Raw genomic sequence first — 27,569 nt, 5'->3', positions numbered from 1 at the left:
GTGTGTGTCTACTTGGAGAATACGTTTACGTTAAATTAGAATATATTTTGTTAATTTCGTTTTTTATATCATTTAGGTAGGTGAACTGGCGAATAGGCCATCCGATGATAAGTAGTCACCGCTGCCCGTAGCCTTTGGTACTGCAAGAAATAATAATCATTCCTCATAAAACTAATGCACCACCTACCTTGAGATGCTAGATGTGATATCAATTGTGTGTGTAGATACACTGTTACACCTTCAAACCGGAACACATCAATACTAGGTAAGTATTGCTGTTTGGCGGTAATATATACGATGAGTATGTACTCATTCTCACCGTATACTCAGACATATAAGCATGTGCTTAACGCCGTGCTAATAGAAGAGAATATACTTGCAGCACAAATGATAATAGACCATCGTTAAGTTTTAAATTGAAATGCTTTTGTTTCAAATTAATATAAAATCGGTCGATCGGAAAAATCGGTAATTAAATCAATATGCGAGATGCGAATGAAATCAAAACTCATGTTACTTGATATATGTATTTTTAATTAACGCTGACTTTCAACACTAAACAAGGTTCATAGTTTAGGATGAATAGTCATTATTTAATTAACTGAACTTTAATGCAACATTTTTTCAACTTAAATAAATAATACTGAGATATATATGACAATACGTTAATACATTAAACATACTTATTGTTTGTTTGATTCCCATCAGGTGATTTCAGTAGAGGATTTCGTAAAAACTGTCTGAGGGACGCGTAGCAGAGGGATTTGCAAGCGAAATGAAATCAAAAGGCACATTGAGGATAAAACGGGGTCAGTAGACATGTTTTCGTATAGCAAGACACAACACGGCTTTTGTGCGCAGCGACTCGAGCTGCAAGCGTTTGTCTTGTTTCCGTTCGCACCGTATCGTTGTTGAGTTCTAGTTCAAATCTTGACGCATAAAAAGTACTAGAGAGCATATTATATAAATTGTTTTCATATTTTGCTCAGATATAGATATGTGTAATATCGGGGCAAGTCTTGTAATTATGAGCCGAGATGGCCAAGTGGTTGGAACGCGTGCACCATGCAAGCACCACTGAATTTTCATGTGTTTAAGTTATGTTTATAATTCATTTCGTGCTCGGTGGTAAGGAAAACATCGTAAAGAAACCTGCATATGTCTAATTTCAATGAAAATACCACATGTGCCCGTATTGGAGCAGCGAGGTGGAATAAGCTCTAAACTTTCACTTCGAGAGAAAAATGCCTTAGCCCAGCAGTGGGTCATACACATTACTTTAATTTTTTTTATTTTATTTGTAAGTATAGCTATAAATAACGCTTCCTTTGGGTGCTTTTTAAAATTTTTATACGCAATACGTAAAATATAGTAATGTATAAAATATAAGGATATCCAATACTAAGAAAAATCTTAAGTTTGAAGAGACTTGGGAGTTCTGAATTTACTTTCTTATCATTCACATTTTTATACCAATCCAACCAAAATTTTCTAAAATATATTAAACGATAGATAAAAGTTAGCCAAGGGGCAGAACAGACCTAAAAGTTTTCGACTACAATATTGTATGCTAAAACAAAATGGATATGAATATAGTTATGAAAATACCTAACAGAGAGTAGATTAAACACAATATTAGAGTTGAACCGAACGAACATTTTCACGAAATGTTGAAATATAGCACGAGATGTAACGATGCGTTAAATTCGAACATTTATTGCTTGCGGCCAAATAAATAAATTACAAAAATAAGACAGCCTTAACTCGCTGGAAACACAGGGCGTGATTTGCGTCATCAGATACGACGAGAGTTGACTGGAACGGAATTTAAAACTGTCACTGATAAGCACACTAACTCATAATAATGGGTTCAGCCTCGCCCTGCGCGGTCTGGCCACCGTCATGTCGCGCGTCGGCTTTCAGTAATGTATTTCACTACGGATCGCCGCCGGTGTTGCTCACGAGTGGTGCTCTTTATGGCCAAGTAGCCATTACATAGCTTACCATTACTCAAAGAGATTATAGCCTTTTATGGAATTATGCGACACTAAATTGCAAATTACGACTATGATTCCCTATAACGTACTCATTTAACGCGTTAATTAAGTTTAAAAATATAATAACTTGACTTTTATTTTTAAATTTTAGTATCATTGAAAGGGTACAACCACTGAAGCAATGAATGAACTTTTTGCGATTGTTTTTCAGTGTTATACACCATAATGTTGTGAATAGGCATATTATTCAAACTCAAGTTGTTGACGAAAATGATAATCATAGGAAAATAAACAGGAAGGCATTTGTTCTGGTCCCTCTCATTGTTACGTTACAGGAAAATAGTCCTTTGTGCATTTCTCGTATTTCAATAATAAATTTCGTGAATGAAATAAACAATGACTAATTAATACAATTAAAAGTTGATCAAAAACAAAATATAAATAAATAGGACATACCTATTTCAATACATAAAAGACTAATTTAAAATATATATATATGTTGCCAATTAACTTGTCGCTGGTTTTAATTACATTTTCCTGTATTTATTTACATCTCCTTGAAGCTTCTACAATTTTTCATATTATTTTCATTCTATGTTGATTTTACCGTATTTTCAATGGAACTATATAAACATTACACGACAAACAATACAACATAGACAAGTCTTTAAATCGTAATTTCCAATTAATTGAATTAATTTGATTGGCTAGCTCCTTTTATGTAACACGCTATTACAGTAACGTAAAATATACTGGTAAATATAATATGAAATATTAAATAAAATATAGGCTCAATTGTACGGAACAGTGATCTACAATTAATAACTCTCAAGAGATATATTTAGGTGAATCCGATTCAAAAGTTAGAAGAAAATAATTTCACATAAATTCTCAAACTAACAATGATGTTTTGTACGAAATAACAATATTTCATGTCATCATAAACCGTCACGCTATATCCGAAATGTTTGCGGTGTAATTGTATCGATTAAAACTACAGTAAATTACATTAGATTACAGTGGCATGGTTAATGAGCCTTACATTAGCTCGTTTCGAATTAACTATTTTAAGACCAAATAATTACCTTGATTGTGTAAGTTATGATAAACGATACAATTATTAGTCGAAATCGTAAAAATTTATCTTCATTCTGTTAAACTAAAATGTATATGAAATGATGCTTGCCTACATTGCGTTAGTGTTTTAGTGACTAACTATCACGAGGGTTCGAAACGAAGAGTTACATTGAGAATGAGCAGCGTGGCCAAAAAGGTCGGAAAGATACCTCTTAGATAAGATGACTGGTCTATTGGTTGAGTAATGGCTGTGTTCTCTCTAGATTTTTTAGGTATAATCTACATACCCAACCGATAAACCGAACTTCATATTGAACAAGCAAAATGTATGTAGTTTCAAAAGTACGTAGTAGTTTGAATGCCTTTTTTTAATGCCTACTTAAATATATATGGTATATGAGAGTAGGTCCAAAAGTTTACGGAGTAAATTAAATAAATACAAAATAAAAAAAAACATTTTTCCTCTTTAATATGTATCAATTTAAACCATAAATTTCAATGTACTTCTTTATTATTAACCGTCAAAATTGGTCGACTGTAACTCTTTTCACAATCTTTGATCGTACTTGCAATATCTGTTTATTTGAGTCAAATCTTGCAAGCTGGATCAGAACTAGTTTGTCTTATCCAACTCAATTAAAATTTAATATTAACTTCCAATGCGTGTTTATGATTTACATTTGGCATCAGATGAGCCAAGTAGCGTGAACAGAATATATTTAAATCATAGTTAAAAATTGCTAGGTGAAGTTTTTATGAAAGAAACCATTGCAAATCATATCTCTAATCTTTTGAACAGTGTGAACCTTTCATTCATATTGAATTGAAATAAATATTGAAAAATATCCAGTGTTAAGTCGTTTATAAATCAGAAGAAAAAAATAGATTTTAATTGATACTTTTTTTTAAATAAATTTTTGAAGTTGCATTTTGGACTTATTTTGAAAAAATCTAAAAAACGCGATAACTCAAAAATGGTTCACTTTTGCATCATGCATATGGGGATTAAAATTATCGCAAATAATCACCCCTATCACCTCCTAACGGGAATACGTCGAATTACCAATAACCCTGTATATTTTTAAATATTGTAGAATACCTGCCGAACCATGGTTCTTTAAAAAAGGAACTTTGACTATTTTTTTTTGGCACGGATTATCTAAATAGGTACACAGTTTATTCAGTTTTTACTGTGTATTTATATTTAATAAACCATTAAAAATAATCTGGTTCAATAACCTCGGAATGGGAGTTGTTTGGCAACTAAAAAGTAAGCCGAGAACAAAATTTAATTTAATATGAAATTTTTATGAATAAATTATTAAAAAATAGATTCTGAAAATTTTATACACGAAGTACATATGTCACCGCTTTTCAGGTGAAAGCTTTATTTTCTCCGCTTTTCCGTGGCTCTACTTTAGCTCAAATTACGGCGGTAAACGGCGAACATGCCGCGGTCGTCCCACAATGCATTCCTGTAATTATGCGAAAAAGGCCGCGAACGCCGAAACAGAGCTCGAGAGCCGACTAGATTTATCCACAAGTACTGTAGTTACGTCAAGGTTGAACACAAAAACTACACCAGTTTTTTTCCATATTAACCTTTTATTATAATTTTCATTCACTGAAAATTCTCATATTAAGCAGTTATGAAGTTTATTTCGAATAGTAGGCCAGTTCATACAACGCTAATTGAGTAACATTAACGCATTCGACTCGTATACTCAAAATAGTTCAAATATAATTACGCTTTCAAGGTATACCTACTTAACTGATCAAATTAAACTCTTGTTGGTACCGAACACACAATCTCTAGATTTGCAATGCGATTCCTTTTAGAAACTACTAAATGGTCGTAGTCTATTAAAAGCGGAATACTAACCGAAGCCAAAACAGACTTCCAAATGCGCATTAGATAGAATGTAGAATGACTTGTTCGTAATTAATGTATTATATTGAGCCGAGAAGGCCCAGTGGTTAGAACGCATGCATCTTAACCGATAATTTCTGGTTCAAACCCAGGCAGGCACCACTGAACTTTCATTTGCTTAATTTGTGTTTATAATTCATCTCGTGCTCGACGGTGAAGGAAAACATCGTGAGGAAACCTGCATGTGTCTAATTTCAACAAAATTCTGCCACATGTGTATTCCACCAACCCGCATTGGAGCAACGTGGTAGAATATGCTCCAAACCTTCTCCTCAAAGGGAGAAGAAGCCTGAGCCCAGTAGTGGGAAATTTACAGGCTGCTAATGTAATGTAATTGCGGCTTATGTATGATTTTAGCTGATTTATTTTTAAATATATTTTTTTTAAATATTAGTGTTGAATTCAATTCGTTGTTTTTACTAAATTTGAAATAGTCTAAGTTTTACTAAAACGGAAGAAGGCGTGGCCGATCCCGGTCATCAATCGCCGCATACATGCGCACCGATCAAGGACGCCTCTCACGTTCCAGAATCAGAGTTTTCTACCTTTAATAAAAACTTTTAGTCCGAAACTTACGATAGCAATATTGAGGTAACCAATTAGTTCGGAGTAATCTCTGACACACGAAAAATGTTCTCTATGAAAATAATAATCATGATAATAAAAATAAGATCACATTTATTGACACACTAAAATGATTAACGCAAAATACTGTTTCGAACAATATGTTATATATATTAGAACGTAATGTTAGACTACACTTGAGTTACACAATAATTATGAAAATTATACGAAATATTGGAATTCAGGGGAATTCGAACTTGCGTCTCTCGAGTATCGTGTCGATGATTCGCTAATGAAACTTTGTACAAGTGTTTGCTGTAGCGAATCAGCTGGGTATCATGTTATACATAATTGTAATATTTTACATATGTATTCTCAATGAATAATTTATCTTCCTTATGAACTTTATCTCGAACATTTATTGATATTATTAATACTTACAGAAAAGTTACAAAACGGCGTATTAGAATTATGTTTTTAATTGATCATTAGCGACGAAAATAAAATAATATCTACTATCTGTTACAAATAATTAAAAAAATTAAAAACACATATTTTATAATTTAAAATTAACCTTTTGTCATTTGTATTTTAAAGGTAATATTGGCAGAATACTTTTCAACCAACTAGCGTAGATACACGCCAGAACAAAAAAAAAGTTTGATTTCAAATTTAATTTGCAATTTTTGTCCAGAATATTAGGACAACATACGACAAGAGTTATATTATAAGGGTCTCATTACCCTAAAAACATTATCCTCATACTATGTTTCATCAAATCCCTCCCACCCCTTCAATGAAAACTTCAATTTAGTTTAATATAAAAATGAACCGAGCAAATACGTATATTGAATAATTATCAAGATAAATGTCCAATAACGATTCACGTTGTGCGCTGGCAGGATGAATGGTGGGCATTGAACATGGAAATGGTAGCAGCGTCCGGCCGCAACAATCGCCGGACTCGGTCGCTTGTTCATGACCATTGACCACTGATATACGAATGAGACGAGAACTGATTTATTCCGCACCCATTTTAAATTATTAGCTAAGTATACTCCTAACATTGGACATGTCGTTTGAAAATGTTTTTAGAGCTGAAGAATATATGAACTATTTCTCCAAATAAATAAAAATGTCTTAAAACATAAAAAATGTATATAAACTATTTTTTTTCTGCCCGAACATCATATGCCATAAGGAAACCGGGGCAATTGCTCGGGGCTTCCATTGTCCAGGGGCCCTCGAAAGGGTTATACTGTAAATTTGTATTTAATCTTACTTGCGGTACGACTATGTGAAGTAAAACGTTCAAAGAGCAACCTACGACAAAAAATAATTTTGTATATTATACAATTTTGAAATGGTAAGGAAAGGGAGTCGAAAAAACAACAAAAGGGTCGTCCATCAGGCCCCATAGCCCCGTGTGCCCGAGGGCCCGGGAATGAGTTGAGACAGCCATATATATGTATATATATACAACAAATGAGAACCTCCTGCTTTAAAAATACAAATCTAACGTAAATAATTATAAGATATATTTTTTTAAGTCTTAAATTTTAAACTTGAATATAGTAATACTTCCGAGAGGCTTTTCAAAGAGAGATGTATTCAAAATAAGTGACCCGTAAAGAATCTTCTCCACACTCATTTAAAGAATAATACGAGCAATATTATTTCTATTTATAAAATTATATTTTACATGATAAAATGTTTTAATTCTAAGATAGAATTTCGACATCAAAATTCATAATTATATCTCTACAAATGGCATATGAAGAATTGGTGGCACATGAAAGTACAAAGGAAATCTTGAAAACAGGCATTTTGTGTTGAAATAAAACAGTGTTATAAAAATCTAAAAATAAATGATTATTATATTAGTTTTTACGAAGTAACGGATACGATTTTAGAATTGATTAAGCAACATACCTCATTTTAAACTATTAATATAAGGACAATGGCCCAAAATGATTTCTGTATATTCAGTTTTAATATAGAAATAGTAATATCGAGTCCGTGCTTAAGATGATATAAATATAACGTGTTATTACTGTCCCGACCAGCCTTTCATTATGTTAAATACAAGATGAATCGGAATTAGTCTATCATTTTGGTATTTCAAGCTAAATTTTATGGTAACAAAAGGTCCAACATGATATGAGACCAAAACAATTAATTATAATGTTAGAAATTATTTTTATAATTTATCAAATATTATAACATTTTGTTTGTTTAATATATAAATTACAATAATACCTTGGGTTGTTACTACCATTGTTTCAATGGTACTTCGTATGTTTTAAATAAAGAATACGTTCCTTTTTTTTTTTTTTTTTTGAAGAAGCTGCTTTTCGCGTGTGTTTTTGACTTACCTTTATCTCGGGACTACGACTAATAACTGATGTATCAATATAGCCGAAGGAATGAAGGTTGATTCGCTTACCTGAAACAAATAACCATATAAATTGATTACTTTGCAGATAAATGTCGAATACTCTTTGTTGTAACGGGAATTACGGAGATGTGTTTTTGAATGTTGGTTGTTCTTTTTCCTATAAATAATAATCAAATACTTGCGTTGTATTTCAAGTCGATTACGGTGAAGCAAAAAATATAGTTATGATTTCGGATGTCTATGTATTTATTTAAATAGGTTCGTATGTTTGTCGTTTCTCGTGTAACTCAAGCTACTTAACGAATTTTAACAAATGACACGCCGACCTTCCTCTAAAGATGATTTCATTCGGTTTGTGATTACACGGGCTTATGAAGTTACTGACTTTTAATGTGAGTCGTTGTTCGACATTTGAAACCAGCTGTCGCGACTCAGATAGTGAAATCACAGGCCATGGGAAATCAGCTTTAGAGTTAGTCCCGCGTATCATAAATTAATAATATCAAATACAATCCAAGATGGCGGATATCACATAGAAAATTAACCAAATGTAAGGAACATCTGATAAATGCATCAAACAAGAGTTGTTTGTTCAATTATTTTCTGTAATTATTAAATCTTGAATCTTAGTAAAATTTGACCTTGTATATAATTAATATCATGTAGAAAATAAAAACGATACGTTCTTAATGTTTTCTGTATTATTACATGACTACAGTTGACTGTGTGCATAAAATATATTTTATGTAATAGCTTGAGTCCAGTTCTATAACAATTTGTCACTTTATCGCAATCGAATCGGAATGTAACCGTTGTTTTCTTCTAGTCTAATAACGCAACGGTCCAGTTGCGGTTCAGTCGAAGTTGGATCAAAATAGGATCGGTAACGTATTGAAACCATTACAAATTAGCAGAATTGGCACCAGTAACGAAACAACTGAGGTTTATTATATAACTAAAACGATTTATTAGTATTTCCTCCCTGTTTATGTCAAAATAAATACCCAAAGTAAAGAAAAAACACACTATAAAAATATTTAGCAAAACCAGTACCGAGACATTACCTATTTATTATTTTATAACTGGAAAATTACTAGACTTTTTCTAGTTTTAAGATGAAAACTTAAACTCGACTTTATTGCGTTCAACCCTTCGCAAAACTTTTTAAAATATTATTAATTTGATGAAGATCATTGTACTTTTAATATTAAATAAATTAAATAAGAAATTGTTTCAGAACTTAATAAAATACTTTGTAGACTGTGTAATTATTTTACTATATACGTAAAACATAATCATCGAGGCCCAGTGGTCAGAACGCGTGCATCTTAACCGATGATTACGGGTTCAAACCCAGGCAAGAAACACTGAATTTTCATGTGCTTAATTTGTATTTATTATTTATCTCCTGCTCGGCGGTGATAGGCCAGTCAATAAAGCCCGTGAAGGTATCATATATAATTAGTATCATTATGATTTTTTTATGTGGTTTGGGACGTTAAAATAATAACAAATTAAAATTTTCAACCCTCTGGGGTGAACGCTAGGGGGTTGAGAGGGTGAAAAGCGTTTTTGCTTATAACTTTGTGAAAAAAATTGTTAGATGGTGGAAAATTGGACAGAAGGTGTAAATTATAACTTACCTTGTATTAAAATTACAACCTTTTTTGTTTAGTGCAAAATTAGTTATTATCAAAAAATAATGTTTTTTGAATGAAAAAATGTGTCAATGCAATATGGCATTGCTATAAAAATGCCCGTTTCTAACGCGTCCACTTCGAATGAATCAAACGGATATTCACAACTTTTTATAATAAATTAATGCAAATTCATTCTTAAAATATAGTAATATTAAAAATGAATATTTATTTGATTCGTATTATTAAATATAGCTCTTAATTAATTACAAGTGAATTACTTAAAAAATAATATAATATTTTTAGTACATAGTCCGTTATGACACATTACAGGTGGCGCTGCAAGACGAATCCAAATTAAGTTTTATTTATTGCATAATAGTGTTTTAGAAATTTACATAATAAAATATAAACATTAAAATGATAATTGACAACATATAATTATTATTTTATATTATTAATATTTTAAGCCATTGCCGATAAATGGCGACTTGCGCTCATATATACCATAGGTCATCTAATGGTAAATGGTCAGTAACGCCCATTGACATTGGCGCCGTAAGAACTTTTAAGAATTTCTTACATCAACAATGCCATCAACTATGCCACTGTGAACTAAGATGTTATGTCTATTGTGCCTGTAGTTACACTGGCAACTCAAACTTAAAAACAATATAAAGCAAAGCTGCTTAGCGGTACAATATATGATGATGAGATAGTACCTTCTCAGACGGGCTTGGACAAAGCCTTTCCAAGTAAACTGAATCATTGGTTTGAAATAAAAATAAAATCAACAACATATTTCGATACTATTAATACTCATTTATTTATACATTTTTTTTTGAGATCGGTGATAAAATTGTTTCAAAGGATTACTGGGAAAATTTTAAACCACGATTTTAATAGGAAAAGATAAACATATTTAAAAAAAAACACTCATATAAAATTCAAACTGAAATTGATATTAACTGAGATGAAATGAAACATCATTTCATCTCAAATTGAACCTGAATATTTTGTCCCAAGAAACTTTTTTATATAAAAGGTGAAAAGATTTTACTAAAGACCCCAACCCTCAATAGAGATCACCCAACGGAGAATTGAAGACAAAGATCGAATATGACCTCTCAAAGTATTTACTCTGAACTAAAATAAATGAGACGTATTAGTTTCACAAGACATTATCGGAAATATTTCGATTGCTATTTTAAAAAAGTTGATTAGCATAAACTAGATTTGATTATCCGTTTTTAATTTTATGTAAAATCTCGAATTCTAAGAATAACGTATTCATATAATTATTAAGAGTGATCTTAATTTTATTTAGTAAACGGAAACAGACACCTAAACTTGAAAAACAGAATTATGACTAATGTTTACGTTTTAATAAAAAAACACAAATGATGGCACTATAGATAGAAATTTTAATCGAATATTGCGGGTTTAAATGCGGGCAAGCACTACTGAGTCTAACGACTCAGTGTTATTATCGTTATGAAACCCCGACTTCAAATGTGCAAATTATTAATAAAGAAAATGAGAATTGCACTTGGCAAGAAAATATTATGTACATATATTTATTTATCAGTTTATATAAGTATGTCATAAATATGAACTACGAATAAATAATAATTTTATTGAAAAATACAGACAAAAATGTGTCCACGGTTTATAGATTTATTTTGGATAATTTTAACTGCCAGGATCAAAATTTATTTGTTTACAGACAGTTATCTGACCATCCGTTTCGCAGCAAACAAAAACAGAAACTGGAAATGGTGATATCTTTTAAAGTATTCATTCGAATGTTACCGTTTGAAAGACAATTTTAATCTATATTAAATACCTATTCATAATAATATTAATGAATTCAAGAGAATTGCTCCGCAAGTAGCCTACCGTTTTTTAATATTTTGTAATAGGTATTATGAAACTTTACCTTAGAATATAGATAGGTACTATCAGCTACTTTTTTTAGGCCTTTTAAGATATACATTTTTTTTTAGAACTTTACTACTTAAAATTTAGCCAACGTTATCTACACAACAGTACAAAAACAGATTTTCAGTTATTTTGTAAAAAAATATTTACAAATTAATTTAAAGAAACCTTTTTCGTTTATTGCTGTTTCTATTACTGAAAATCAAATCAAAATTCGTTAAGTGGTCCACAAGAAGTTAAGGCAGTGGTGGTAGTGGCAGCGTAACGAGCATTATCGGCTCCCAATGCAAAATGGAAATGGCCCCGCTTTGGCTATTATGAAAACAAACGTGTAACAAATAAAAGTACCATCTGTGGGCCGCCACGGTCCCCTTGGCTGGATTGGCATAGATACGCCACTGAGTTAGGGAAAATATTTACATAAAAGCAAAGCCACTTGTAAAAGTATGATTTTGAACTTAGATTTTGTGCTCGTCGGTGAAGTTTAACATTATGACGAATCCAACATGTATCACAAAGTGAAAGCAACGTGGTGAAAAGTCTACAATTATTTCTCCTTACCAAAAGTCTTTGTCTAGCATTGAATTAGTAATCGTTATATATAAGTAGGTGTTCAGACATCTATTATTGAATGGAACCTGTGTCTAAAAAATAGGTGGCGACATCTAGGAAAAATTTAGCAAACTTCACAGCTCTCTTCAAGGAATTCTTTAAAACTGTAGACTTCAGCTACGTTGGCGTAGAGGGCGCTACGAGAATCTAAACAAGGCCATCTAGCGGAGGGTTAAGGAATCGAAACCCAAAATATACGACGTTTATAGATGGCAGCACCAACCATACAGAGAGGGCTTCCAGGCATAGATGTCGCTGTTAGTATAAGTTGGTTCGAAATTAAATATATACGTATATATATCATTATTATGAAGGTAATAATGAGTAAGAATACAATTTTGATTTTTTGTAGAATAAGTCAACAAATTAATTGTTACAAAACCGTTCAAAGATACGACACGTATTCCCGATAATTTATATTATTTCTGTAACACAAACACATTGTTCGAGTATATATTTCGTTTACATCACGTTCGAAATCGTTCGTAATTTCCCCGCTGCCTGTAATATCTCTAGACCGTATCTGAACGTCATCAGGAATGACTTCGCATCAAGAGCAGTGGTGCGGTAATTGGTTTGCAGAAAGGCTGGCGTAGACAGGTGGACAGGCCGTGTTCACCACAGTACTCGTTTGTGGTCGCAGCTGGCCGTAGCCGCTGCACGAAATTGGTAATTAATATGAAATATGCTATAAACGAATATATCAAATTGTCGCTTATAGGATTAAACTGTTATTGTTTGTGTTGATCCCTTGTTGAGTTATCAAACGACAATAAGCCGGTTGCTTAATTTAGTACATGCTTAGCTTTATTTTATATGGCAGTTATTACAGGAGAAACACATTAATTTACGTGAAATTTATTTTTAGCTATGTATGGTAGTTATTTAATAAATTATTATTATTGAAATTACGTGCATGATCTTTTAAGTATCTAATGCAATCTCAAGAGAATTATCGCACAAAACCACACATCGACACGTGCTGATGTTCAAAATCGTTAGTAACGTAATTATTAATTTTATTTTATTATTAAGGTTTTATGTTGGGAAGATAAAAAACATATTGAAATAATCTTTTTACGAAGTAAAAGTTTTATTAAATTCGTTTTTCTTTTAAGTCAGAAAATTTTAATAACATAAAATATATAAATTGAAATTATACTAATGTTATAGTATTGTTTTACTTCATGTGAAAAGTGTGTACAAATTTTACAGTGCATTCATTTATGGTGGGATATAAGATGGACGAAGACCAAGTCACTCGTGTACGTGTAAATACATACGTATATATAAAGATTTTTCTGACAAACATTAGAAAATAAATTTGAGATAGCAGACGCTTTTTTGGCTAACGTGAAAAGCTATACAATTATATATACAAATAATTTATAAATACACAATATATATAAACGAAAACTAAAATATAGCTTACTTTTGTAAATAATACCTTCTACCAAAAAAGAAAATCATTTGAATAATTTTCGTTAAATTTAATATAACAATAATAATGGTAATTATAAACATCGAAATAAAACTTTGAATTTTTCATTTCGTTCACGCTTAAGACAAAGCAAACGGGTTTGAAGACAGTAAATAGTACAAAAGTGTGTGCGCGGACCAAGCTCAAGAGCAAGTTAGTAGCAGGTTGCGACTGGGAATTATTGGATAGAAAAATTCCGGTAACGTTTATTTACAATTTTGAACCTCGACCTCAAAATAAAATCTACTAAGCTACTACAGGCACCATTTATAATGAGAAATAACATATATATATATATATATTAAAAATAGTAAAACTAATAGTAAATACATGGTTACATAAAAATTATAAGCGCTTAATATCCACTTAAGAAATTAAGTTGTACACTTTACGCTTCATGCAAATTTCAATTACTACGTAATTATTTCAGTTTTCCAATTAACATACAAAGGTACTCATATAATCGTGCGTTGCCTCGACACTATATTTGATATTTTATACTAACAGAGTTAATAACTCAGTTTTATAAAAATATATGCGAGTCTATCCCTATTTTTCTAAAATAATATATTAGATTTGAATCCTGACAATATAGATTTGAATTGTTAGTCTGGCTTGACCATCACGTCGAACCCACATTGAGAATTCAAAACGAGTTGTCGATTGAATTATTATTCGTGACTTGAATATTATATCGAAATTCAAATATCAATTAAAAATATGTACGTTGCACATATGGTGCGAGTCCGGTTTGTTTCACTGAATAATACCTCGTTTGAAACAGGTAAAATGAAACCATTAGATATATATATACACATATATACACATATTATATATAATTACGTAGAGTGCACGAGAAAACAAAGCGTATAATCGTATGAGAGCACTGAAACTTTGAACCAATAAATTTCAAAATTACGTAGACGTTTAACTTCGTGAGAATAAATCTCGGAAAGAGATAAGTTATGCGGACAATATTTTATAGCAGTCGCTCAGGGAGAATAAAGTTCATGGGGGTAATACAAAAGATCGCATCAACATTCCGCGTGCAAGTGGACTGCGGCGGCACGGACCTTTCTTATTAAATATTATATTATTTAGAGAGCGAAATAACTACTCTTATTGTATGAGAATCGATGGCGCCCGAGACAAGCAGCTCTTAGATGCCAGCCACAAAGGGGCCAAATTATCGTCACTATATGCAGATCCTATCTCTCTGATTCTCAAATCCTTTGTGATTACAAAATAATGTGCACAAGGCTCTTTATTACACAGTCGAGCGATACTCAAAATATGATATTCAAATGCATTGCATACAATCAGAATATTACAATTTATTATCTACTAATATTATTTTAGACTAATTTCATATACATACATTGTGTTATATCTCAAAGTACCCATTATTTTCGCTACCTGGCATACTTTTCACAAATGACGACTAAAGTCTTATCGTGGCTTAATGAAAGCCACTGTGGTATTTCAGAAAGTTTAAAGCAGGTCTTAGTTGGTGTGGGTCGAGGGCGCGTCATAGCCTCTTGACCTGCCGCGAGACGGTACTGCTAGAATTGCAGTTTGCATGAGCAAAACAAAACTTATGTTTATTTAATGATAATGTATTAAATTGTTAATGTACTAATCAATACATGAATGCTTAGTAAAACTTATATTTTATATCATAGGAAGGTATATATTGTAAATATCCATGAATTGAGAACTGCTACTTTCTCGTCGATGGAACAATTTTTAAAATAAAGTATTGTAATAAAATAAATAATTACAATCGATTTGCATATAAATATAAAAGACAAGCCATACTGGAATGTGAAAATTATTTTACATTATTGCCTATTTAAGGCTTACATCACATAACTTCGTAAATTAAAATTACTTATAATTCAAAATTATTTATATTTCCAAATAAAAGGTATACACATATTTTTGAAAAATACATGATTTTAAATAACTGATACGTAGAAAATATTTGCTTTCAAAAAATTCTAACAAATATCTTCCCAGAAACTTTGTGATCACTGTGATTTTAAACGTCATAGTTTATCGGAAATCGATCTTATTTTTTCCTCAAAAGAGCTCACGAGTGTCACGGGCAACAAGCACAGATATTAATTATCTATCGAAGTTGCTAATTAACTTTAAAGTTCCGAGTGTGCTGAGTTTGGCAGTTGACGTTACCTTATACAGTTAATTTATGGTACCAATTATCTAGAGCACACGGTGGTTTCCAGGTTTCCGCGCGATAAACTCCGTTCTCACCGTTCCAGCTGCTACATGCAGGTAATTCTGATATTAGTTTCAAACTAACCACATTTTCAGCAGTTACTGTTATAAAATACAAAGGTTTCATATTTATTCAGCACACTGTAGCTTGCGCGGAATATTCGGAAAGATAGGAAGGGTAAAAATGAAGTTTCCACCTAAATTGTAAAAGTCGCTCTCTTTTGTTTTTTCTTTTGTTTATTTAGCGAAAATAATTTATATTCAAGTAACAAAATATTATACATTTATGAAATGATAGATAAAGTATAGGTATATTATAATTTCTGCAGCTAAATTATACTAATGCGGAAAATGAAATATTATTTTTATATACTTTTTGCATGATTATGTATAATATTATTTTTCAAATATTAATATGCTTATTCGACGTCACTGTACCTATTACTCGCCTAAGAAAAAAACATATATTATGCATGACACTTAGTATAAACAAATACATCATTATGTTAAAATTATATAAAGTTAAAATCTTCTTAGAATGATTAAACTTGATTATATTTTGTTAAGGAAGCAAATACCCCAGATCGGAGAAAAATAATTTGGCGCGTGAAAAAATTCAGCAGGATTATATATTAGAAAAAAATATAATATATTTTCATGGTATTACAATAAATTTAAGACAGACAATCTCGCAAATCATAATTAATGCTTTAAAAAACTATAATAACTTAAAGTCGTCATTATTTAAAGATTTACAAATAGAAATTGCAAATTCAACCGGCATTATGATTTATTATAATAAATCTATATATATAATGTAATTCTACATAGTTTGCTTCTAAATCACAGTTTTTGGTGACCCAAATTTCGATTTGATTTCGGGACTTTATTAGTAATTACAAAATGCTTGGCACATCTAATAAATAATCGTTAAAATATATGTTTGCCTTAAATTTTCAATTATGATTACGGCCAACCTGGACAAAAACTAATTGTAAATATATTGTGTTGCTACCGTAAATGTAAGTAATGTATGATTGATTCTCCCAAACAGTATTCATAAGTCTACGAAACTATATGCCTAACTAGTTAAGGTTGCACTCACTAGAGTACTACCCTTGCAAATCTAGGGTTACATGGACTGTACTACAGCTAAAACACTAGAACTGCTAAACACCGTTCTAGTAGTATTAGATAAACATATCAATTTATAATTAGAAACCAAAATCTATTCTTAATAAAACCAAAGAAGCTGTCTTTGTTCTAAATATCGATTCCTTCCAGGCGACCTTCAAATTACAGAGACTGTTACGATAAATAATTTATGGCGCAGAACAAACATGTGAGCCTATTTATTTTTTATTAGGTCGTATTCGATAACTGTCACGATTTTCCAAACTAGCGCAAACGTGATCACAGATAGCGATTGTTTTTTAAGAATACGTAACTATGTTTGTAAGAACGTTCGTACGTATATTTAGAAAGATTTCTTTTCACATCATAAAAATATGTTTGTATGTAAAATTCATCTCGGCGATGAAGGGAAACATTGTGAGGATGCATGTGTATAATTTCAATAAAATTATGCCACAAGCGTATCCACCAAAGCGCATTGGAATTAGCTCCTCAAAGAAAGGGGACTCATTCCAGGGGCAAAGGCCTCACTCCAGCAGTAGATCCTGTTACTTTTACTTTTATTCATAAGTTAAATTTGGAGAGCGAGGACGATTCTCGTATACTAAAACTAAACAGATGAAAACTAAGTTTGTCTATAAACATTGAACAGAAATATCTCAAGAAACAACTTGTCGACTTCAGTAGTTACAAGAAATGAGTTGACTGTTGTTTGGTTATAACTCAGGGGATTAATTAAACCTAATACTTTGTCAGTTGTGGTATTATATAGAACTAAGAATGAATACAACTCAAAGACGAATAATATTATGGCCGAAAACCTTTCAAATAACGTCAAAATAATTCCAAGTAAGTATTATTACGAATAGAATACAAAATACAAACAATATCAACAAACAGACAAGGCACTTTATAAAGATATTCAAATAAATTAATTTTATTCGTTAAAAGAGATATTGGAAAAATTCAATAAAAAGATTAATTTCAGAAACAACGTCAATTACTTCACACACATCGCATTCGCAGATCGATCAGAAATCCAGGTAATAAGCTTACGGATTTATTTCGACTATTATTGCTCAAACCTATTTACCGAAGTATTTTTGCAGTAACGTAATTAAGATATTACTTACACACAATTTTTTCACTAAAATGCATAAAATAAAATCATATTTAAACAACAATATATACAGTATATAGATATATACAAATGTATTATGTTAAATGTGTTTTGTTATCGATGAAGAACGGCTTATTATATTATAACATATTATGTAGAAATATTAGAAATGCGGCAACGTTATGCGATTGCTGATATATATAAGTCGCTAGGTGCTATCCCAGCACGCTTCTACCTTTTTAAACGAATAGAATTTACAAATTCATTTCATGCTTTCAAGTTCCAAAATTCCCCGAAGATTGTAACAAAGTGGTTAGGTAAGAACTCCTCAATGGTCTTAGGTCATTACAAGTAATAGAACATTACTCAGTGGTAGGCCTTATTGGCGATGTAAGAAATAGTTACCATTTTTCTCAGTCTATGGTAGGTGGTAGCCAGTTACCATTAGGTGAATCATTAATATCAAATCAAAATATTATTTATTCAACTATGCTCATAAAAGCACTTTTGAATCGCAATGTTACAGTACTGGATAAAATTTCTGATAGATTATACCGAGATGAACCGGCATGAAACTCAGCAGTTACTTTTAACCACCGTTTTCAATCAATTTATTTTCTGCCTTGAAAGAAAAAGGTACTAAGTCCACGTTTTATTATCATTAATATCATCTTATTTGAGTAAGGATGTGTTTTTCGATGTCGGAATGATCGGAAACTAGGTGGTATAAGTATACCTTTACTCCTTGTGTATATATAATGATTGTCACTGAGTATTAAAAAAAGATTTATATGTTATATGAATGTTGTCATATTACCCTACCAGTGTATCTATTTAATAAAAAAAAAATACGCGTATTTGAAATATCAAGAAATAACCCAATGTTTGAATATTATACGAGCTATAAATTCAACAATATTACTTTACCGGAGTAATAATACCGATATTACATAAAAGTTTTATAATTCTGGCAAACTTGTTTTAGTAGCAATCTAGAAAAAATATTAGAAAGCACAGCTTGCACTAACAGCCAGCGATAACAGGGGAATGTTAGGTCATGTGAGCGAATTAAACATAAAAATAGTTTTCATCCGAGAATTTGTAAGCTGTGCGAACTAGATGCATTAGGGTGATTAAAACTTGTAACAGCAAAGACTGTCGCCGTTGCCTAACAGTCTACATACTTGCACAAGATATGTATGAACAAGGTACGTTTTAAACACACAGTTCACAAAAAAAACTCAAATGATGAAATAATGATAATGTTTATTTCTCTTCATAAAAACATACCATATAATAATTACTACATTGATATCTATATCTGTCGAGATGTACATTCGTATGTCTAGAATCTGTAAAAAAACTGGTGTCTTGAGTTAAGCATAAGAAAGCCTGTATTTCATTATTGTTAAAATGCTAACCAATTTTCTTTTGAGTTATTCTCTATGCACTTCTTTTTATCAATTCTGTAGTGTATTGGAGAATACTAAAATAATAGAGCTTTGAATATGGGACCACAAAAAACTTACGATTTATGTAATACACAAAACCTCCGTGAATACGCCTATATTATTACATAGTATAAAACAAACTCGATATATTGATTCAAGAGGAAGGTTTATATGTATAATATGTACATGCACAATATAGTAGAGAAACACTGAAAATTTTAGAGGTTTCCGAAGTGATATCGTAAATAAACACATTTTTTGCGCTTACATTGCAAACGTTGGCTGAACCCTACGAGATCGATCGAAATAATGTACTACAGTATTGTAGGCCTTAAAAAGGCCTTCAAAAAAGTCTGCGATGGTATATGTCTATCTCTCAGGGATAACTCACAACAACCATTTTTTATCCTTTACTTTTTACGAGAAATAATGGCTTATTTTCGAAGCGATTTTAAGCAATAAAGCATCAATCCTTATGTAATTAACTTAAATACATTGTGAATTTAATATAAATCAATATGGACCTTTACAGCATGTAATTTAAGAAAATATTTTCGAAGATATTACAGATATAAAATTCAGGGACATAGCTGTTTGTATTGTCTAATGACTGAAATAACTTTGAACGTTGTAAGACATTCTGTAGTATATTTAGTATCAGCATTGCACCCGTGCGAAGCCTGGGCGGATATTTTCTTAATAAGTATTTATGAATGTAAAAAAACAACTTAATTGAAGCATTCGTAATTGATAAATGTATTCAAATTAAAAATATTTTTCAACCTTACAAAAACACGCATTGTAATATTTGCTTTTCGATTAAAAAAATGCATGGGCTATAAAAAAAAAAAACAAAGTTATTAATAAAAAAGCTTACCGAAATATTTTTTTATTTCCTCGAAAAAAATCTGTTATGAAATTATCAAAATGTATGTTGTATAATTGTAAACAAAAACTCACCAATTATGAGCCGAAGAAGGCTAGCAGCAAGCAGACCCAGGTCTGGAGAATTAGCCATGGGTCAATCTCCCGCGCGCGCGTTCACTATTACCGGCCATCACACCCGACCGCACCACCGCAAATAATATCACTAATTTAGCAACTACACAATGTTCTCGCCTGGACCATATTCACATTAATAATTAATCATAAATGTGTAAATCACTGTCCAGTATATGATTGAATAAGCCTCCATTTAAAATTGAGCGAAACGCGAGCGACGATGGTATTCCCTAGAAACCGGCAGACAACTGTGCTCAATAATTCACTGAAAATTGGTGTAACTTTTTTAATTTAAGCTTCGCAATAAATGCAAGCTCTAACTCGTGATTTATTTGAGATAATACTTATTATGTTGAAGTAAAACTTTATATATAGGAATATTTTTTTTCTGTTTACTTTAAAGGCCTTGCTTCGTATTCTTTATTTATTGAATGTATTTCGTACACACACATATATATATATATATGTATATAGCAGTTTTTGTTAATTTATGTTTTATTGTTCATGTCGAATTAAACTATATGATTCCACTTGTAAGTATTAGGCTTATCATAAATCACAATAAATTAGACCACGTTTACGGATTTTTAAGAAATAATCATATTATATAAGATTTAATGTCAAAATCAAATTTTATGCTAAATTTCCTATTGAGTTTGTCCGTTTTTTATCGTCATTTACAAAATGAATGAGATAAAAAAATACCAGCATTAAAAACTAATATAAGCAGTACGAAAGTTCTTAGCCCAAGTTTCAAAAGTTATTTAACACTTCAAAGTTAAAAACGCAGCTGGAATAAGTTAGTCAGGTGGGCCCAGTTATCGCTTGGTTAAAATGTAAATTGTCTTCTTTTGTTTGCGCAGACCGATCGACAACGCGAAGCGTAGCCTCGAACAACAAAAATGCTAAACGCACATTTGCAAAGCAAGCTGGCATACGTACGACTATATCCCGTTTTAGCATATTCAAAAGTCACAGGCGCCACTGTATGTATAATTGCTATTCTTTTACACCAAACTCGCAAAAAAAACAAATCGATACTGTTATAAGAAACTTAATGAATATTATATAGTTTGTCAACTTTTAGTCTATCCGTTGATTTGCGGAGCTATAGACGTTAACTAAAATCACAAAGCAGGCATGTTTATCTATACGCGAGAAACACCGCGGTTTCGAATAGTTATAGTACATAGTCAAGTAGATTATATATTATATACTATAAGGAAAATATGTTTAAGCGATAAGGAAGCATCCTTTTGTAGATATAAGTATCGATGGTTTACAATAAAGAGCATCTTGTGTATTGTATATAATTATGTATTGTATTGTATTTATATATGGTATTGTTAAATCGATATCGGCCTCTACCGCCCTCTAAGTTTATACGATATATTTATATGAATTTTTAACCCTTTCAATACCCAATGAGTACAGGTTTAATTACTATATTATAGTATTTTATGTCGATGTTCCAATCGTTAGAACACGTGTATCTTAACCGATGAGACCAACGCCCTTGAATTTTCACGTGCATAATTAGTTTTTATAATTCATTTCGTGCTCGGCTGAGAAAAAAATCATCGTGAGGAAACTTTTTCAAATTTTAATTAAATTCTGTCGCATGGTGGTGAAATAAACACCAAAAATATTTTTCTCAAAGGGAGAGATGGCCTCAGCCCAATAGTGGAAAACTATAGTCTTTTATACATTTATCGTATTTTTTTTTTATAGCTGCCATCGTGTTTATCATTGTTACTATGTCATTTATAACACACGTCTCATATTATTTACATAACACGTGATCACTGATATGTAATACAGATTGAAGAACTCAGAAGTATGTTTATAGAATAACTGATTCGTTTACCAAAATACAAAAGAGTAAATGTATCTCCTGGAATTTTATAAAGATGTTTTTCTTTATACTTTTCCAGGAGATAACTGATTGCCTATAGACATAAAGCTAATAGTATATTATTATTTACAGAAAATAAAAAAACTACATTGAAATAATTATGGATAATTATATCACTCTCGATTTTTGCCTTTCCTACCATAATATTTAACACTCCACGTACGCATAAAAAAACACTTATCCATGTTTGATGTGCACTGAAATTTATCAATAAATATCACGCTTAAACTAACTACACATATAAATATGGTTATGTAATTCGTAACCAAAATTTAAGCTTAGAATTGTTTTTCGAGGAAACTTTTGTTGAATATCGATTTAATCGTACACGCATAAATTACGCATTAATAGCTACGTAAGTACTGAAATACAGACATATTTCAGCAGCGATATTAACTCGAATATTGATGCCGATTTAGGAATCCTAAACACTAGATTATAATATGTTGCAACGGATATACGTAGTCGTTGTTATTTAATAATAACAGATACCGAGTAAATATCTCATTGTTAGGCAAATTCTTACTTAAATATGCAACGTTAACATTAAAGGAGGAATATAATATGTGTTCAATTTTTTTAATAATATGCAGATATTGTAACGATGTTTGCCTTCACGACGAAGGAGAAGTTGAATCGTAAATAAAAATTAAGAACTCCAATATCTCAAGGACGTTCACTGAATTTTCAACGTACGATGTATTTATTAAATAACGTTGCGTTTACGAAGTATAAATAAAATAATGTTATATTTATTTTAAAAAATCTATAATAAAATCCGTTATATCGATTTAAATCAATTCTCAATTGTAATTGAAACAACCCATTGAATTTCAAGTAAAGTAAATATTTACTTACGAATGTGTGTGCACGTACGGCTCGTATGAGATATGAGACTGATGCAGTTTGATGTATGTGCGTTGAAAGTACGTGCTTCAGCAACTATATGAAATGTGGAGACGTTATATCCTTTTATATTTCAAATGCAACAACCCGACTTCATGAGAACTGATCACAATTCTAACTAGCTTTACCTTTCTATAAATTCTAAATGTTGTTTTTTTTTTGTTAATATTTATTTCTATTCAGAATGAAATTCGATAACTTAGAGAGTTTGATCGGACTTGAGTTCCAGGAGCAGTTAACAGCGATTTAGAAAAATCATGCTTTAAAAAGCCTCTCTACCCAGAGAGGTTATTGGTTATATAACATGTTAACATGCTTTTGGTGTTAATTACTACTAACGTTATGTAAGTTTTCAAGCAAAAAAACTAACAATAAATTATTTTAGAAAATCCGCAATTATAAGTATAGGTTTAGGACAATATAACCAGAGGACGAGAAACCAATATTTTTTTTTTACCCTTTGTAATTATGACTAATCAAAGAATGTGTTCTTGTAAAGAATTAGATATATTTAACTAAAAATAAGTAAATTCAAAATCAGTTATGTAATTTATTTAAACCTTAACTGTTTTACTTGCTTTATACTTTCTGTTTTTATTTTTAATTTAAGTTGTCATTAATTTTAAGTAGAAACTCGATTGATTTATGTTTTTCTTATATTTGTTTTTTTTTTGCAAAAAGAGTTAATATAATTGTTTGTTTCCCAAATAAATAAATATAATGCGTTAAATAAGAACCAGCAAGCTGTCCAGCGCATCTGTACAATAATGCCTACAAAATAATATATTCGAAAAGTCCGTGAACAAAATACAAATATGGCGGGTCGTCTGTAGTGAAGTAGCGTGAAAGGCCCTCAAACAAAGCTGGGTTCGTGACGACAACCTTACTCTACAAGCACTTTTGATTTCATTCCACCCATTAAACAGTCCCTCTCATCCCTCCTCGTCCGTAAACCAGATCTGAAAACTAATATTTTAATTAACGCTCTAAATTTTGCGGTCAAACTGTAACAGTACGCTTAATATTAATAGATTATTTACTTTCGAAATTCGAACGATTTTAATGATAAATTCAAATAGTAAATTAAAATTGCAAGGATATGGCGGACCGGAAGAAAATCCTATTACGATAATCAAGTTACACAACAAGACGTCTTAAGTCTTCTAGTTTAAATGGCGGTTACATAAAACTTCGAATATAAATGTCGGGGCGTTCAGTGAAAGAATGAATAATAAATGTAAAGATATCATTTCGAAACATTTTAAAGAAATTTATTATGCATTCGTCTAAAATATTAGGTTGAACTCAAATATGGAGACATATTTTCACCCCCATCAAACCTTTCACTAGGCCTGTGGGTTTAAGATAACAGTATAAACAATTAATTCGGCTTTGTCAAATATAATTTCAGTAGGACTCCATAATTATACTCATTACGATATATCGAGTTGTATACTGAGAACATTCGCAATTATTTGAATCGAAATTGATTTTAAATCGGAATAAATGTATAATATTACTATATGCCTATACGTTAACATGTACAGTTTGACTATATTCGATTTTATAAGTAAAATCTACTGACAAAAATTTAATTTAGTTATTTACTGTAGCAATTTTAGTGGATACATTTTTATTTATTCGAAAAATTAAGCCGTGTTAATGCTTTACAGTGAATTTTTGTTTATTTTTGAAAATTAATTTTTCATCGATAGTGTATTTAAATAAACTCAATATGACTTATATATACTAAGACTATATCCGCGGGTACATCAGAAAGTCTGTGGTTTGTTTGTAGTTTTAATTACAATACAAACTTTAACACTTATAGTTGGAGTAAAGAGATAAAATAATACAATAGAAATACGAGTATTGCTTTTATAACTATTTACAAAGGATTCCTTGAAAAAAAATGAGTTGAATGTGCTTTTTTTGTAGTAATCTTAAATAGGCTTAATAATATTTGATTTGAATATCAATAAAATATATCTTGTCATAAGTATCCAATCAAAATCATAATATTGTTCATTCAAGTAGATTTATAAAGACACTTGTAAATCGTCATATATACTTGATGGTGCCACTTTGGATAGGTACTCCCCACATATTCGACGACGATCGACGATCAAACAGCAATACGCAGCATTGTTATGTTCCGGTTTGAAGGATGAGTGAGCCAGTGTAACAGGCACTAGGAACATATCATCTTAGTTCCCAGTTATGAGGCACATTAATGTTCCAAGAAATGTTTATCATTTCTTACTATCTCAACGTCTATGGGCGATGATGAAGACTTAAAACCAAGAAGCCTATCTGGGTCTCCAACTATTTCATAAAAAACGTAAAGTTAAATGTAAAGCTACCACCGGGAAAAATCAGCAAAAAATACTAAGTAAGTACACGTTTATACTGTTTACATAAGTATATTTATTAAATAAAGTTAAAATCTACGAAAACAAATTCCACGCTTTCATCATCATCATTCATCTTAGGAGATGATGAAAAGCGTGGAATATATAGTGTATACTCTGTCATATACTAATAAGTCTTCTTTATCAAAAGATTTAAATTTAAAAGAATATTACGAATGAAATTAAATACCCGATTTTATTCAAATATATAATATTTAATACAATCGCATGCTATCATAGTTGGCTTATTAATTTAAATCTTACTAAACTTTCGATACAAATGAAATATGGTTCGCCGATAATATTTAATAACCATAATGAACGCGATGCTATTTTAAATGTCAAATCCATTTATGAAACGTAACTAATAGGAAAATTAACAATTGTGCTTCGCGAATTCACCCGCGTTAAATTCGGATTACACTTAAATAGCTGTCTATATACATACTCGTCTTTGATGAGAGTTTGTAATTATTGTCACGGCTCTTCTAAGTTACCTTGTACTTTTATTTTCTCAAATAAATACATAGTATATATTCAAATAGCATATTCTGCGGAATATGTACATTTATACAAGTCTCCTGGCAAATATATACGTTTATATAGAAGAGCCAAATCTTCTAGTACAGATGTAGTATTACTTTACACTTCATTGAAGACCCTCACTCTTTCAGCCCTAAATTTTAACCATCTTGAAAAAACGGTCAATGAAACAATATTTATTTTTTTTAGGCTATAACCATCTCCAGCCATTGAACTGATAAACGCAAAAAAAAAATCTGAAAAGGTTCTCGGTAGAATCTACGTTCCGAACCGACGGTAGTTTTAATTTAATTCTGTAACATGAGTCAAGAAGCTTATAGATTTATATTCAATTTAATCCTGCAACACGGCGATTTAAAGTGCTTATAAGAGCCTACTTCAATAAAGGATATTTTGATTTTAATTTATTTCGTACGATAAATCAATTCAAAATATATGGGATGGAAACTAATATCAGGAGAAATTTCGTATTTACTTCATGTTTTAAATCTATGTAATTAATGTCACTTGCGCTTTGCTTATGTGATATTGATTAGTGGTTTATATAAAACTGGTATTAAAAAAACACAATAAACAAATAATTACCAATCCAAAGTTTCTCTAATCTGTATAGATCCTAATATACGAGCGTTCACACAAATATCCATATAATTTAGATATAAATATCTACACATCAAAATAGTTTGAATATTAGTTTCGGTAAAATAAATAACAATTGATATACAAAATCTATTATTTATTCCGTGAATCGATATTAATATAATGTTCATATTTAGCGAGTCTATTTGTCCTATTTTCACGCGTCATCACATCAAGCGATTTTAATATGTAATTTAGGACACAGACAGGTACGAATTAAACTGATAAACTAAAGCAAATATTCGATTAAAACCGAAAGCAAAAGACCGACACTGTAATTTTACTAAAATTTTAAATTGGATTATTGGAGATTCGCGTTCTTTTCGAATATGTTTCATTTCAATTTTATTTTGTGATAGGATTCTTTACAAACCGCTATCTGGGTATATTATATATATTATATATAGTATATATATATTATATATAGTATATATATATTATATATAGTATATATATATTATATATATATACTACGATAAAAAAATACTTTGTAATCTTGTATTGTGTTCCAGTTTAAAAATGACCCTGTCCTCGTAAATGGTGCCTCATTAGCAACATTACCAATTAAATTTCC

The 27,569-nt window shown here is 30.8% G+C and overlaps 1 protein-coding gene across 7 annotated transcripts in view; it reads right to left on the bottom strand.

Moving 5' to 3' along the window:
* LOC113394476 (neural-cadherin) overlaps positions 1–27,569 on the bottom strand; it is a 305,699-nt gene that overhangs the window by 113,781 nt on the left and 164,349 nt on the right. Inside the window, exon 2 of one of the 7 annotated variants that reach the window (XM_064220571.1) lies at positions 20,540–20,846. The exons of 5 other annotated variants lie outside the window; for them this stretch is intronic. In XM_064220571.1, coding sequence (XP_064076641.1) covers positions 20,540–20,597 — 58 coding nt within the window. In that variant the 5' untranslated portion in view covers positions 20,598–20,846. The remainder of the gene's footprint in view (positions 1–20,539; positions 20,847–27,569) is intronic. One more of the 7 variants, XM_026631799.2, reaches the window with a different exon arrangement.

Source organism: Vanessa tameamea, chromosome 4 (genome assembly GCF_037043105.1).
Source record: "Vanessa tameamea isolate UH-Manoa-2023 chromosome 4, ilVanTame1 primary haplotype, whole genome shotgun sequence".
NCBI classification, from domain to species: Eukaryota; Metazoa; Arthropoda; class Insecta; order Lepidoptera; family Nymphalidae; genus Vanessa; species Vanessa tameamea.
The sequence above is the reverse complement of the archived record's forward strand: the minus strand, read 5'-3'. Positions and strand labels throughout refer to the sequence as shown.